Source organism: Hemicordylus capensis, chromosome 3 (genome assembly GCF_027244095.1).
Source record: "Hemicordylus capensis ecotype Gifberg chromosome 3, rHemCap1.1.pri, whole genome shotgun sequence".
Classification (NCBI taxonomy): domain Eukaryota; kingdom Metazoa; phylum Chordata; class Lepidosauria; order Squamata; family Cordylidae; genus Hemicordylus; species Hemicordylus capensis.
The window spans coordinates 17,774,896-17,790,308 of NC_069659.1; the positions used below are offsets into that span (position 1 = coordinate 17,774,896).

The window sequence follows — 15,413 nt, forward strand, 5'->3', positions numbered from 1 at the left end:
TCCTCAAAACGTACACAGCTTAAACCAAAATGACGCTATCAACTGTGAACAGATCAGTACAATACCTTGGCCTCTGAATTGCTTCCACTGGCTTTGGTGCTTGAATTATGTGTTCCTGAAATCTGGGTTTCAGGTCAGCGAGCTCCTTTCTCTCAGAGGTAGTTTTAACTTCAGGTTTGACAGGTTCAGGGGGCTTCTCACTATTATGGAAGCCTTTTGTACAACCCTGTTGTAGAAAGCACATATTTGTATATTAGTAAGCCAGCATCAACTGGCTTACAAAGATCTACCATCTTAAATTCTTAAACCAATTCTTCTGTTTCATCTCTGATACTGCACTAAATGCCATGGGTAGCAGTAAACATTTAGATAAACCTCCTTCCCTACTCATTTCTCACACACAAACATCTAAACACACATTCTTTACATTTTTAGCCTACTTTCCTTAGGGAAAGTCTGTCTGCAACAATATCTGGATTGATATGAACCAAATTTGGTACAGTTGTAGGGACACCTTAACGGTGTGGTTTATGGTGTCATCCACCCCAATTCAAGATGGCAGATGTGTGAACGTTTGAGGCACAAGTGGGCTAACTTGTGAAGATGGTAATTATCAATTAAGATTATAGTGAAAGGAAAGTAGGCAGATTAGTTCTTACCAGAACTGCTTGTTAATTGTGAGTTTGGAAATTTTCCATACTGTATTAGAACTTATTAAAACATCACTAAATAACTCACATGTGTAGGGAAGACACTTATTTCACAAGAAGAGTACTGAAAGAAACTCAGCATCTACACAGTCCACAATAAGGAAAAAAAAGTGCAGTCTCATCATTCATAATTCAAATAACTCCCTGGAATTCTCCTTTTCTCTGGAGCAGGAAAGGGAGGCGGGGGTAGTAAGTTGCTGCCACTTGGCCATAGCACCCAAGACACCTTGACTGAACATTAGCCCCAAACCCCCTACAGCCTGTGTCTGCTTCAAAAAAGGAAAGGAAGGTGGAGCGGGGTTCCCCCACTGCTACTCTGCCATGGAAAGCTGGAGCACTTTGGCTGAGCACCAACTGGACAGACATGGCCTATGTCTTTCTTCCCTGCTTGAGAGGAGAGCCGGGACAGCCTTGTCTGCAGTTCAGCTGAGTACCACCGCACACCTTGCCTGAGCAGCAGCCCAAGGCCACCATCCCCCACCTCCTTTTCCTGACCCAGAGGGAGGTGGTGGCCTACTCTGTACCTCCCTTCTCTGCTTTAAAGAAGGTGACCATGGCCAACCAAAAGTTCTGGATCACCTTTGCATGGAGTCATCCTGCTGTAAAGTGATTTGCTGGATCAGGATTTGTTGCTCATGGAGAAAATCAATTTGGTAGTAAAAAAAATGATCAATTACAAACACTTACCACAATACTTAAGAAGTCCGAGAAGTCTGTGGTTCGCCTCTTACAGCATGACCAGCCCTGTAAAACACAGGCCACAAAAAGCATTTCAAGTTACCAACAGGCAGCAAGTGAGAACTAGGAATGATAGCTCAAGGTTAAACACTTTCACCTTCCTTAAATTATGGGTTTAAAACTTGCTACTCTATACCCCAATTTCACCTCACCTTTCTCCACCACCAACTGTATTTTCCTATACAATCCTAGCACAGCTTCCCTTGTGTGTTGCTGCTTTCAGGTGGCTATCTTCTATTTCCTTTCAGACTGTGAGCCCTCCTGGAACAGGGAACCATCTTATGTATTATTTTTCCTATGTGAACCATTTTGAACACTTTTGTTGAAAAACAGTATATAAGTAGTACAGCAGTACTTATAGCAATTGTACTTGATTAAAACATTGAAAGCATTTAGTAATATACAATTTTAATGCCAAAAATGACACACACTAAAAATAAGCAAACACTTTCCCCAGCAAAGAACAACAAACTACACAGAAGACTTGAACTACGTAATATACAGTAACCAACAGCAACTGGTATAATGTTACAGATGTCTAATCTTTCAAATATCCAAAATAGATACTTTTTAGACATATTTAAAATGGCATCTTTTAAAAGGAAGAATGTTTTAAGCATTGCCATTGTATTCATGGTATGAACGTTTTGTATTCATTGCTACTGGAGGCACCAAGCATTATTGAGTTCTGCTCCTTAAATAGAAAACAAAGTGAGTGTTGGCAAAAGGATTATTGATTAATGTGTGTTTGCATTTTTGGTTCTTGAATTGCTACATTATTATTCTGTATTTCAAGACTCTTATTTGAAAATATATGAAGACCAAGAGATACATTTCTGACTGAGGAAGCATTTGAAATCTTGCAAGAGCACTGCAAATCTCAGTTATTTGTATATTTCTGCATTCTGTTAACTGTGTCATTACTCATCTGTCTGTTTCAGCATTCTGATCACTGTGTTATCACCCACTGGGTTACCTTACTTTGTATACTCGTTTTTTACTTATGTATATTTTGTGTTAACATAGATATGACAATATACTTTCACATCTGCTAGGTACTTCATTGGTTTGTGTTCTATATCTGGTACCCACCCTTCCCATTTTCTGAGGCTATTCACACAAGCGTGCAAAACTGGACTAAGGGAGCCCAGTTCAGTTTTGCACACTCATGTGAACCTCCGGGATTGGGCCTGTTCCCAGTGGCCACACAGTGGCAAACCCAACAAAGTAGCCTCCTGCTAAAATGTGGTTAAGCGGGTGATCGTTCCCTTGACCTCACTTTTTAAAATCATGTGTCTGCCACAGCTGCTTGCAGCCATGGCAGGCACATTCAGGGGCAGTGTCCCCTCTAACAGTGATCCCCAAGTGTTGCTGGCTACAACTCCCAGCATCTCCAGCTGCAATAGCCTTTGACTGGGGATTATGGGAGTTGTAGTCAACATCTGGGAACCCTTGTTAGAGGGAACACTGCTCGATGGGGGGAGGCACACCGCATACTCGCCAGGTGCATTATTGGGGCTCTGTCCCTGCACCCAGAGGGACCAGGCGAGCTGAGGGGGAAGCCGCCCCTCATATGGGCAGCTGATCCATCCGCCTGGCGAAGGGAAGAGATCATGAGGGTAAGCTTGTGAGAAGAAACTCAAGTATGGAGTACACCACTCTGGGCTCCTTGGAGGAAGAGCAGGATATAAATGTAATAAATAATAAAACTAGAGCCTCCTCTTCCTGGATGTTTTAAAGAAAGATCTGAAAACATACCTGTTTAATCAGGCTTTTAATTTATAGTTTTACATTTTTAAGTTTCAGAGGTTTCATTATATTTTGTTTTAACTGTGTTAATGTTTTAACTTTCATGTTTTCAGATTGTGCACTACCCAGAGACTCGGTATCAGGTAGTATAGAAATATCAAACAAACAAACTTCTACTCAGATTTATTTCCTGGTGTGAGAGAAAACTGGTTCTGTATTAAGAACAATAAATCAGCCTGGATGGAGCAGATCAAAAATCCATGGAGTCCAGCATCCTGCTTCTTACAATGGACTTGAAGGTGATAGTATCCCACCATGCTTGGGCAAACATATTTCAAGTGTCAGTGAGACTCTTGAAATATTGACAGTGGCACAATTTAGCTGAAGGTTTTAAAGACACAATTATGTTTGCACACCTACTTTGAGAGCATCATGGAAGACTGGTACTCCTGGGTGATACGTACACGACTCTAGAAGGTAGAGAAAAATAGAAGAATTAGCTGAAAATAGCAGTGAACAACATGCTAAATTTATAGATTGTATTTAGATTAGCAAGTTATTCAAATGAATCATTTGACTGCAGTGAAATATTTTCAAAAATTTCACAGCACCAAGAACATCTAGCAGTACACTAAAGCCTCTACTGGTGATGTAATCTGATTAAAGCTATCTCTAAATAGAAAGAGCAAGGATTCAGGAAGCATAAGCAGTTATCACAAACATGTTCCTCCCTCTGAGGCAACATCCAAACCAGTCATAAGTATGCACCACTGATATGAATGAGACAAGTTAGTCACGACTAACTTAATGCCCATTAATTTCAATGGGACTTAGCCTGGATGTTGCTTACTGTGTTTGCTGTGCAAGGTAGTCCCTTTTTGCTGCCATTTATTCTATAAAGCCTAGAAAAGGGGGGTGGGGGAGAAATAGAGAGATTGCTTAGTAGGGTCATCAGCATAAATATGTAGCTTACAAAAACAACAGACTAGTGTTACCATTCCAGTTCAAGTTTAAAATGTTTCACCCAAAGTTTAACTAATTCAAACTTTTTGGCCAATTCACAGCAGCACTGGCCACAACACGTAGGCAGGGCATCACTGCAGGATGTCTTGATGTGCTGTTAGGCATCTTTTAATTGCCTGAGGGGGTGTTCATCAGGATCACTACTTTACACATGCTCTAAAATCCTGTTTAACAGAGTTTTGAAGCATGAGGGGTAAATCAGATTAATGCCCTACTCACAAAGTTAAAAGATGCTGTGACCTGTGTTGGGATGTCCTGCAGTGATGACAGGGTGAATGAGCTCTCAGTGTGACCCCATCCTGTTCACATTTGCTGACCGGCGAGCATCCAAACCAGCCCTTTGATAAATGTCAGACAAAACTGGGACAGTTCTGTCAGACCATTCAAAACATGTGAGGGCAACAATTCCATCAAGCCCCCTCCTATTAGAATTCTAATTATTATTAAGTCAACTATTTGTGTATAATACTATTCCATCATTTACACCAGAAGCCTTGCCTGAATTGACCAAAGACAAACAATTCTTCTCTCCTGCCTATTCATGGTCATGATCTCCAAGCATTATCTACTCAGTTATTATCTGCTCAGAGGATACACAGCCGATACTCACTTCTCTAGAGCTAATATGAGATTACATCTCATCTTCGTAAGAACAGCCCTGCTGGATCAGGCCCAAAGCCCATCTAGTCCAGCATCCTGTTTCACACAGTGGCCCACCAGATGCCACTGGAAGCCACAGACAGGAGTTGAGGGCGTGCCCTCTCTCCTGCCATTACTCCCCTGCAACTGGTACTCAGAGCCATCCTGCCTTTGAGGCTGGAGGTGGCCCACAGCCCACCGACTAGTAGCCATTGATAGACCTCTCCTCCATGAAGTCATCCAAACCCCTCTTAAAGCCATCCAGGTTGTTGGCTGTCGCCACATCCTGTAGCAGAGAGTTCCACAAGTGGATCATGCGTTGTGTGAAAAACTACTTCCATTTGTTGGTCCTAGACCTCCTGGCAATCAATTTCATGGAGTGACCCCTGGTTCTAGTGTTGTGTGAGGGGGAAAAGAATTTCTCTCTCTCCACTTTCTCCACACCATGCATGATTTTATAGACCTCTATCATGTCTCCCCGCAGTCGTCTTTTTTCTAAACTAAAAAGCCCCAGGTGTTGTAGTCTTGCCTCATAAGAAAGGTGCTCTAGGCCCCTGATCATCTTGGTTGCTCTCTTCTGTACCTTCTCCAGTTCAACAATATCCTTTTTAAGATGTGGTGACCAGAATTGTACGCAGTATAATATAATAACTGTACGCATTATAATATTAGCAGTTTTATTTTCAATCCCCTTTCTAATGATCCCTAGCATGGAATCGGCCTTTTTCACATCTGCCGCACATTGAGTCGACACTTTCAACGAGCTGTCCACCACAACCCCAAGATCCCTCTCCTGGTCCGTCACCGACAGCTCGGATCCCATCAGCATATACTTGAAGTTGGGGTTTTCGTCCCAATGTGCATCACTTTACGCTTGCTAACATTGAACCGCATTTGCCATTTTGTCGCCCACTCCCCCAGTTTGGAGAGATCCTTTAAGAGCTGCTCACAATCAGTTTTGGATTTCACTACCTGGAAGAGTTTGGTATCATCTGCAAATTTGGCCACATCGCTGCTTACCCCTGCTTCTAAAAACTCTCTTTTTGCCTCGCTTATTGTCACCTTGCATTTCATTTGCCAGAGTTTGTGTTCCTTTCTGTTCTCTTCGTTTGGACAGGCCTTCCAATTTTGGAAGGAAGTCTTCTTCCCTTTTATGGCTTCCTTGACGGTACCCCTTAGCCATGCTGTCATCCTCCAATCTTCATGGGAGATTTTGTCAACTCTGCTTTATCAGTAAGATACTTTACACAATAAAGTTTCATTCAAACAATACATATATGTTGTATTCTATCTAGCAATCTCTTATGTTTTGTTGTTGAGAAGTTTGACCCAGTGGGGATCCTGTAGAGAGTGTGTGGGGTGGAGTCAGAGAAAGAAAAGTGAGGGAAAGGAGAAGAAGAAAATGGTAGGGATATACAGAACATTTTGACAGCGGAACATTATGACATGAAATAGGCTGTTTCGAGCTCAAAACAAAACACCATTTAAATAAAGGGCTTGTTTCAAGCTTGGAGCAGAACCATCCCTGTTTTGATCAAAACATTTCAACGTTACGCATACCATTTTGGAGGTCTGTTTTTCCCTTTCCGATTGGTTTTCTGGCAATGGCTTCCAACTGGCTTGTTAGCTCCTTGCTTTGCTTGTTATCAAGTTTTGTCATGGGCTACTGTGCCCCCATTGGATGGGCGGAGGGAGGGGGGACACAAAAAGAGGGAATTTCAAAACATATTCAGAAGGGACTGAGAGAGCAAGAGAACCCTTATACTGTGCCTCTTGAAGAAGAAGATACATCAGGATTGGAGGTAGGTAGGTGGTTTTCTTTTCTCAGCACTGAGTATAATACAGGTGAAACTCAGAAAATTAGAATATCGTGCAAAAGTCCATTAATTTCAGTAATGCAAATTAAAAGGTGAAACTGATATATGAGACAGACGCATTACATGCAAAGCGAGATAAGTCAAGCCTTCATTTGTTATAATTGTGATGATCATGGCGTACAGCTCATGAAAACCCCAAATCCACAATCCCAGAAAATTAGAATATTACATGGAACCAAGAAGACAAGGATTGAAGAATAGAACAATATTGGACCTCTGAAAAGTATACAGTGTACTGTGCTTGATTGGCCAGCAAACTCGCCTGACCTGACCCGATAGAGAATCTATGGGGCATTGCCAAGAGAAGGATGAGAGACATGAGACCAAGCAATGCAGAATTGCTGAAGGCCGCTAATGAAGCATCCTGGTCTTCCATAATACCTCATCAGTGCCACAGGCTGATAGCATCCATGCCACGCCGCATTGAGGCAGTAATTGCTGCAAAAGGGGCCCAAACCAAGTACTGAATACATATGCATGCTTATACTTTTCAGAGGTCCGATATTGTTCTATTCTTGTGGATTTGGGGTTTTCACGAGCTGTACGCCATGATCATCACAATTATAACAAATTAAGGCTTGACTTATCTCACTTTGCATGTAATGCGTCTGTCTCATATATGTTTCACCTTTTAATTTGCATTACTGAAATTAATGGACTTTTGCACGATATTCTAATTTTCCGAGTTTCACCTGTATGCTGTGCTATTGCTGCTATAATCATCTGATTTTGCTGGATCTCAGAGTGACCAAGGCAGAACTTGGGTGCCTGCCTTGAACCTTCCTTGAGTTGTGGTATCTCTTTGTGAGATAGTGTTGTGGTGAGAAATTGACAGTGGCAGAGTTGTGTGTGTATAATATTTCTTGGTAACTGCTGTGATGAGCTCCATGTCTGGCATTGAAACTAACTTGTGCTTCACTCACTGCTCTGCTCTGCAATCTACACTGCAAGGTCTTGTACACAATCAAAATGTGTATGAAGTTGCTCTAGGCTATGCTTGCGGCTAAGGGTGCTGCTGTGGCATTCATTCATTCCATTTATTCGATTTCTATACCGCCCTTCCAAAAATAGCTCAGGGTGGCAGCTGTTGCAATGCTAGGAAGTAAGGAGTCATTACTGTATGTGAGAGAGCAACTTGTGCCCATGATGGTACTGCAGAACAGGCACTGTGGCGGGTAGTGGTTCTGGATCAGTGATTCCTTTTTGGCCATTTTTTAACTGTTTGAAATGTGTGTTCTGTGTTGGGAGGAACTGTGTGCTTCTGAAGTGTTTTTCAAGGCAGGGTTGCAAAATGCATTGCAAATGGCAATGCAAAACTTCTGTGCAGTGCACTCTGAGTGCAGCTTGTTCTGGCCATAGGGTACAGTGGGGAAATTCAAAACCCTGTTCACTACCTCAAAACACTGAAACACTACCCACTGTTCCTCATGGGTAGTTCCTAGGGACACCAAAGTGGGTTGTGTGGTAGGGCATGATAGGTGATACCTACCATCCAAACCACAAAAGAAATGGGGAAGTGGGCAATTTTAAACAAATTTTAACCTTTCCCCCCAAACCCTCACAGGTCCTGAAGAAGAAGGTGCTCTATTAAATACCTTGGACCCAAGCCATTTAGTTATAGCCATTTTCCAGTTACTTTGATAACTTCATTCCTACCAACTGAAAGTATAAATCTACAAGTAGCTTAAACTTCTGTTCAATTATATATTTGTCTCAAATAAGAAAAATGCAGTCATCAGAAGCTGACAGCACAGCAGACACCGACCATATTTTTCAGACCATAAGACGCACCGGACCATAAGACGCACCCAGTCTTATGGTCCGAATGCTGTCTCCCGCCACCCCGCCCCCACCTGATTAGGGGCCAAATCGGCCCAAGCTAACTGCTGCCGCGGCCGCCCCCGCCGCCAGCCCGGATTAGGGGCCGAATCGGCCCAAGCTACGGTAACTGCCGCTGCCCCCGTCGCCGACCGCCCCCGCCCACCCTCCCAGCTGCCCAGTCCTAACCTTCTAAGCCCGATCAGGGACCCATACCGGTAACTGGAGAAGGAGAGAGGAGCTCGCAAGCAGAGCTCCTCTCTCTCCAAAGTCTTGGACCGAACTGGCGCTTTGGCCGCAAGGGACGCTGAGGCGTCCTTTGCGGCCAAAGCGCCAGTTCGGGCCAAGGCTTTGGAGAGAGAGGAGCTCTGCTTGCGAGCTCCTCTCTCCTTCTCCAGTTACCGGTATGGGTCCCTGATCAGGCTTAGAAGGTTAGGACTGGGCAGCTGGGAGGGCGGGCGGGCGGGCGGCGGCAGTTACCGTAGCTTGGGCCGATTTGGCCCCTAATCCTGGTGGTCGGCGGCGGTTAGCTTGGGCCGATTTGGCCCCTAATCAGGTGGGGGGGGGGGCGGCGGGGGACAGCATTCGGACCATAAGACACACCCTCATTTCCCCCCCACTTTTTTGGGGGGGAGTGCGTCTTATGGTCCGAAAAATACGGTAGTTAACACAGAATGAGTGGCTTCAGAGTTCGGCATGTTTTTATTTTAGTCATTGAGCATTGTGTCTGTTCAGCTGTAGTGGCAGAGCATTTAATGTGGCATAAATCAGTTCAATCAGGGTTTTAAAAACAGGACCAAATACACTACTGACATTAGTCCTGAACTTTGTGGAGTGAAAAGTATGCTATTTGGTATTTAACGCCTGTGCTAGAACATCTGAGTTATTACGGACACACCTACCTAGAGAAAACTACCAACAAATCATAGGTGTCATGCAAGTAATCTTATGTTTAAAAGGAGCCTCAGAGGTGCCAAGCACCATAACATCTTGCCAAAGACAATTATATTTCTTCATAATATGACTGCAATGCTTAATCATTCAAAATCTTTTTTATCTACTAAGCTGTCCTGATTAGCTAGGCACCATCTTTAATGTAGGAACTTACAAGAACTGCAAGAGGTAGACTCTAAGAAGAGGCATTCCCCAATCCCCACCTCTCTCAGATAAAAGAACATTATTCTAAAATGGTGTTTGAAGCAACATATTGCCCAATATATTGGGCGCTATAAAAATACAGTCATCCCTCGCCATTTCCCAATCGTAGTTTTGAGTATCAACAACTGGGAAACTGTGACCCATCTCGCCAACCACGACCCAAGTATCCATGGTCTGGCAAGATTTTTTAGTGATCTGGGGGGTTCTTCAATTTTGGGGGGTTCAGAAGTTCAATCAGCTCATTCCTCTCTTGCTGATCCCTTCAACTCTTTGTGATTTAAAGTGACTTTGAGTGGCTTTTTGAAGTTCAAAAGTGCCTTTGAGTGATTTGGGGGGGGTTCAAAAGTTTCCAGAGGTTCAATTTGCTCACTCTTGCTTATTCTTGATGACTTTAAGGGATTCAGGGTTTATTTTTTGGCTTTTTCTTGTATTTTTTCTTTGATTTTTTTGGTCTTCTCACAACTGCAGTTTTCCTAACCCCATTTCCTATTGATTTCAATTGCTCTCCAACTGCGAGTTTGCCAATGGCGAGGTTTTGCCGGAATGGAACCCTCGCAGTTGGTGAGGAATGACTGTACCAAAATAAACATCTAAAAACAAGAAATTACTTATAGCACTGCAAGTTGCACACCCAAGAGGGGTGCAGGCTTGCTGGCTGTGCGTCACTCACTACTTTGTTGCCACTCCTAGCAAAGGTGTAGGAGGCTCTACGCCAACACCTCCATGTCACCATTGATGTAGTAGGAATTAGGAATTATGGGAGTCAGACACAGCAGTGGTGATACAAAGCATTATTGGCATGGAAGCTCACAAACCTTCACTAGGAGTAGTGGAGTGGTGAATGCTATGCAGACAGCAAGCCCACATCCCTCCTCGACATGCAGCTCAACAAGCTGTATATAAGGCAATGGAAGATTTCCTTCAGAAGTGTTTTCTTCTGACATCTCTAGATGTAAAATTCCCAGAAATTTTGAAGCCATGGAAAACCACCGTTTTTGGTTTTTGTTTGTTTCTCCCCAGAAAACAGACATTTGGGAGAAAATTGAAATACGTACAATACTGATTTTTGTATCATATTCAAAGTTATCTTTGTATTTTAATGCAAAATTAACTGTACAGCTTATCACATACAATTTTTCTTTCCTAAGATAAAATGAATAAGAGTATGACAATGCTGCACTAGACTAGGCTGAAGAGGGAAAGTTGTTCTTCCCTTGCTCAATAGGAAAGAACCACCACCGTAACAGTGGGCTCTTGGCAGGGGCTCTTTTATTTAGCAGGGGCTGAATAAAATAAATGTACCAGTATGTGTATATATGTATGTGTTCTTATAGGTTTGTAATGTAGAGGAAGATGGCTGATCATTCTGGTCCTCAATAACCCCTGCTGACTGAGCAAAAAGGCACCTTTTTAAAGTGGCAGTTCTCTTTATTGAGCAGGGAGAGAGCAACTGGCACTATCCAGCCTAAGCACAGCATCCCTCCAGTGGCTGTTTCTGGGTTGAGGTCTATCTTGCGTTTCTTTTCTGGATTGTGAGCACTTTGAGGACAGGAAACCATTTTGTTTATATCTATGTAAAATGCTTTGGGAACTTTTGTTGAAAAGTGGTATATAAATATTCATCATATTCCTAAGATAAAACGAAGGCAGTTCTACTTTAACGGTCCTTAAATATACCAAACGGTAATTAAAACTGTAGTGCTAGAGAGCAACCTGCAAGCTGTTACAACTGGAGTAATAATATCTGAACAAGGTTTCACCTGAAGCTTTCCTACCCACAAGCCTTTTGCAGCATCTGCCCCTTTTGACATTTTTGCTCTCTCCACACAAGCAGGTAAGTAACAGACCACTTACAGTGTTTCCCTATAGATGAAAAAAATTGGTCACATTTCTTTGAGTTGAGAGAATAGGGGCCAAATCAGGACAGTACAACCACTCTCCAGATTAAAATGGAAGGTAGGTAAGAGGAAAGCAGGAAACAATTAATAATCAAATAAAGGCCCTAGGTCTGTATGTTGCTCTAGGAAATATTTTGTTTATTTATTTAACATATTTATATACTGCCCAAAACATAATTCTCTGAGCCATTCACAATAAAACAATAGAAATTAAAATGTTAACACATTAAAATAATTTAGAATGAATACAATGTTAAAAACTGTAAGTCTAATTCAAAGCCTGGTTGAACAGATGTGTCTTAACTGCCTTTAAGAGTTGTCAAAGATCAGGGAGCCTCTTATTTCAGTGGGAAGCACATTCCAAATATGACAGTGCAAAGATCGAAATATATCTGGGATGTGAGAATTATAGAGACCTCTATGTTAAATACAGTTCTAATCTGTACAATAGCTCATATCTTTCATAGTCTTACATAAAGCATCTTTACATTGCAGTGTTTAGACAGCATTTTGAAAAAGCAGTGGGCATGAAATAATGCTTTAAAATTGTTCCTTGTAAAACATTTTATGAATGTTTCCTAGAGAAAAAATATTTCACAAGAGGTTTTTCCATTTTTTCAGAACTTCCCATTTTTCCATCTCTGGCCTTATAGTAAAAAGAAGAAGTAATTCCACCCCAGGCTTTCACCTCAATTTGTTCCCTTTGATGTTTAGCAAATCAGTAGACTAAAAAAAGCCTCCACACATTTATTTTAGATCTACAAACCAGCCAAAAAATTTAGGATCCAGTGGACACATGGTAAATTCACTGGATTTAGTGACAGGTATTGTAAGCAAGTAAACTGATAGTAAAGGGTCTTTTTACATTCTTCACAAGTTGTTGTTGTTGTTGTTGTTATTTTTACATTTATATCCCGCTCTTCCTTCAAGGATCCCAGAGCTGTGTACTACATACTTAAGTTTCTCTTTCACAACAACCCTGTGAAGTAGGTTAGGCTGAGAGAGAAGTGACTGGCCCAGAGTCACCCAGCAAGTCTCATGGCTGAATGGGGATTTGAACTCTGGTTTCCCCGGTCCTAGTCCAGCACTCTAACCACTATATATTTAGAAGAGAAACAGGGCTGTTTCGGGCAAATAAATATTTTATTAAACAGCTCTACCACTAGTGATGCCTAGTTTAGGCATTACACTTACATTTCTAGGCACCTTGGGCTCCCTGGCATTTGGGATGTTGTCAAGTTTTTTTAAAAAAAAATAAAAATTGGGCAATAGCCCTACTTAATAGCACTGAACAGCTCCCAACCACACACTAATTCAGGGCTGGAGCTTGAGTGCAAGTGTGCCCAAATATAGACCCATCCATCTGACTATGTGATATGTGTCTAAGTAAAATAGTTTTTCAGAAAAGGACTTGAATTGAGACATGCAGTCTAACTTAATGATGGCCATCATTATTTTTGTACATCATTGCACATGCTCATAGGGCACACTCCATGCCATCTAGTCCTGCCTGAAAGTCTTCTGCTCGCTTTGCCAGCTGATTTATATACCTGTAGTCTTTCCCCATCTCTCTGGAAAGCGTGCCACTTCTCCACACGCCAAATCCACCTATTCCAAAACTCCTTTAGTTCTCATCCACAACCAAAGCAGAGTTCAAATACACATAACTGCATTTACTTGCAATCCTTTGTTGCCTTTCTTTCTTCTATCACTCCCTCTCTTAGCTGGTTTATTGCCCTTGCCTTTCCTGCTCTCCATTGTTCTCTCTACTCTGGTCTAAATTTAAGATATTAAGCTTGTCAGGACAGAGATGTGTGTTTTTATGTTGATGAAGGATGATGATGATGACGACAAAAAGATCAACACTTAGGTTCATTGTGCTTAAAGTGCCCCAGTGAATCATAGTAATTTTAAGATACCAGAATGAAACATATTTCAACTTCAGCAAGCACTTCACTTTTTATATAAACATTAATTATCATGAGCACAACTGAGGCCCATTGCCCAAGATGTCATTTGTAACTCAAGACCACTATTAGCTTGTTGCAACACAACATCATGTTCCTAAACAAGCCTGAAATAATATCTGCAGTAAGAGGAGCCAAAACAACTCGCGCTCAATCTTCTCCATCATCGTTTACAGAAACTGGAAGCCTTCAGAAACAATTCTACAGCCTCAGAAATATCAGGATGATGTTCCAGATAAAAGCACAGAGTTCCTCCAAATGGTTATTTGCCAGTGTCTTCCTTATGCCCCCCTTTTTTAGAATTGCAAGTACTCTAGGGACAGTCTTATAATTCCTTTTGCTCTGTAAACCACTTTCTGAACTTTTTGCTGTAAAGCACTATATAAACATTCTTAAAAATAAAAAAACATAGGCCATTCCTTTCAACCTGAGCAAAACGGAGAGGGACACGTGCTTCTTGATCCATAGCAATACAGCAGGACAGTTGGTAGACGAAATTGTATCTGCGCCATTGGTTTTTATTTGGGGGGAAATTGGGAAAACCTGATCCTTGCAGCTCAGACATCAAGGTGTCAGATTTTGCTCAAATGTTACCATAAAGTTAGTTCAAAAAGATAGATCCAGGAACAAAACATATTTAACAGAGGGGGTGAGGGGCAAAAAGAGAAGGCAGACAGACGAGATGCATTAGAAATTTTACTGTACAGTATTATCTAGGTCATATTGCACCATAAATCAGTTCAGGCAGGCACCTTTAGATTTCCATTCAGGTCATGTGTAACATTTTCTTTGCAGCAACCCAGCTCTCAAGGTCTTGGGATAAGAGAGAGATGGATGGCAATGGGAGAAGGGGATCTGTCCCTCCACCCAGAGGGTTTGAAGACTGGAAATGGATGTTAAAGTTGGGAACAGTCACCCTTTTTGATTGGGTTACTAACTTAGTGAATTATGGGGATGCTATGGATGTAATGCATGCAAGTTCCAGCAATGCATTTCACAAAGTTCCCCACAATATTTTGGTTAGCACACTCCTCAAATGTGGGCTAGACAACAGTATTGTCAGATGGATTCACACCCAGCTGGAAAACCACAGTCAAAGAGTGCTGATCAATGACTCAAACTGGAGGGAGGTTTCATGGGGCCCTGTCCTGAGCACGGTAGTCTTCAACATTTGTCAGTGACTTGGATGAAGGGCTGAGAGAATCCTCCTCAAATCTGCAGATGACATGGAGGAATAGCTAACACTTCAGGAGTAAAGTTAATATTTTGATAAAATGTGCTGGAACTAAAAAAAAATTAAAACAAAATTAAAATAAAACAACTGAAACAAATGCCAAGTTTGACTTGAGCTAAAAATATAAAGTGAATAGGTACTGGATGGGTATACCTGGCTTGACAGAAGTGCATATGAGAAGCATCTCAGGATCACAGCCAATCACAAGCTGAACATGAATCAGCAGTGTGTTGCAGCTGCAAAAAAAGCTAACTAATGTCATTTCAGGCAGCCTCTTGGAAACCATGAGAAGCAATAGTTCCACTTTACTCCATTCTTAAACAAACCTCATCTGCAGTACAGCACACTGTAAAGAACAGAGACACATGGGAAGGCTTCATAGAAAGACAAAGTTTGTCAGAGATCTGCAAAACAAGACCTATCGAGAAGGCTTGAAGGAACCAGGTATATTTAGCAAAGAAAACAGAAGCTTGATGGGGAACATGAGAGCATTTTTCTAAAAGCTGCTGTTTTGTCACATAGAAGGTTGTTTCGCTGCTGCCCACAAAGGGCAGCAGCAAATCCAATATGCTGAAGTTACAGTGGGCAGATTTCAGTTGAAA

At 41.9% G+C, this 15,413-nt stretch overlaps 1 protein-coding gene across 1 annotated transcript in view; it reads right to left on the minus strand.

The window, feature by feature from the left end:
- CHORDC1 (cysteine and histidine rich domain containing 1) overlaps window positions 1-15,413 on the minus strand; it is a 38,213-nt gene that overhangs the window by 21,876 nt on the left and 924 nt on the right. The window contains exons 2-4 of the mRNA XM_053307489.1: window positions 3,618-3,667; window positions 1,398-1,454; window positions 66-226 (exon numbers count right to left, since the gene is read on the minus strand). Coding sequence (XP_053163464.1) covers window positions 66-226; window positions 1,398-1,454; window positions 3,618-3,667 — 268 coding nt within the window. The remainder of the gene's footprint in view (window positions 1-65; window positions 227-1,397; window positions 1,455-3,617; window positions 3,668-15,413) is intronic.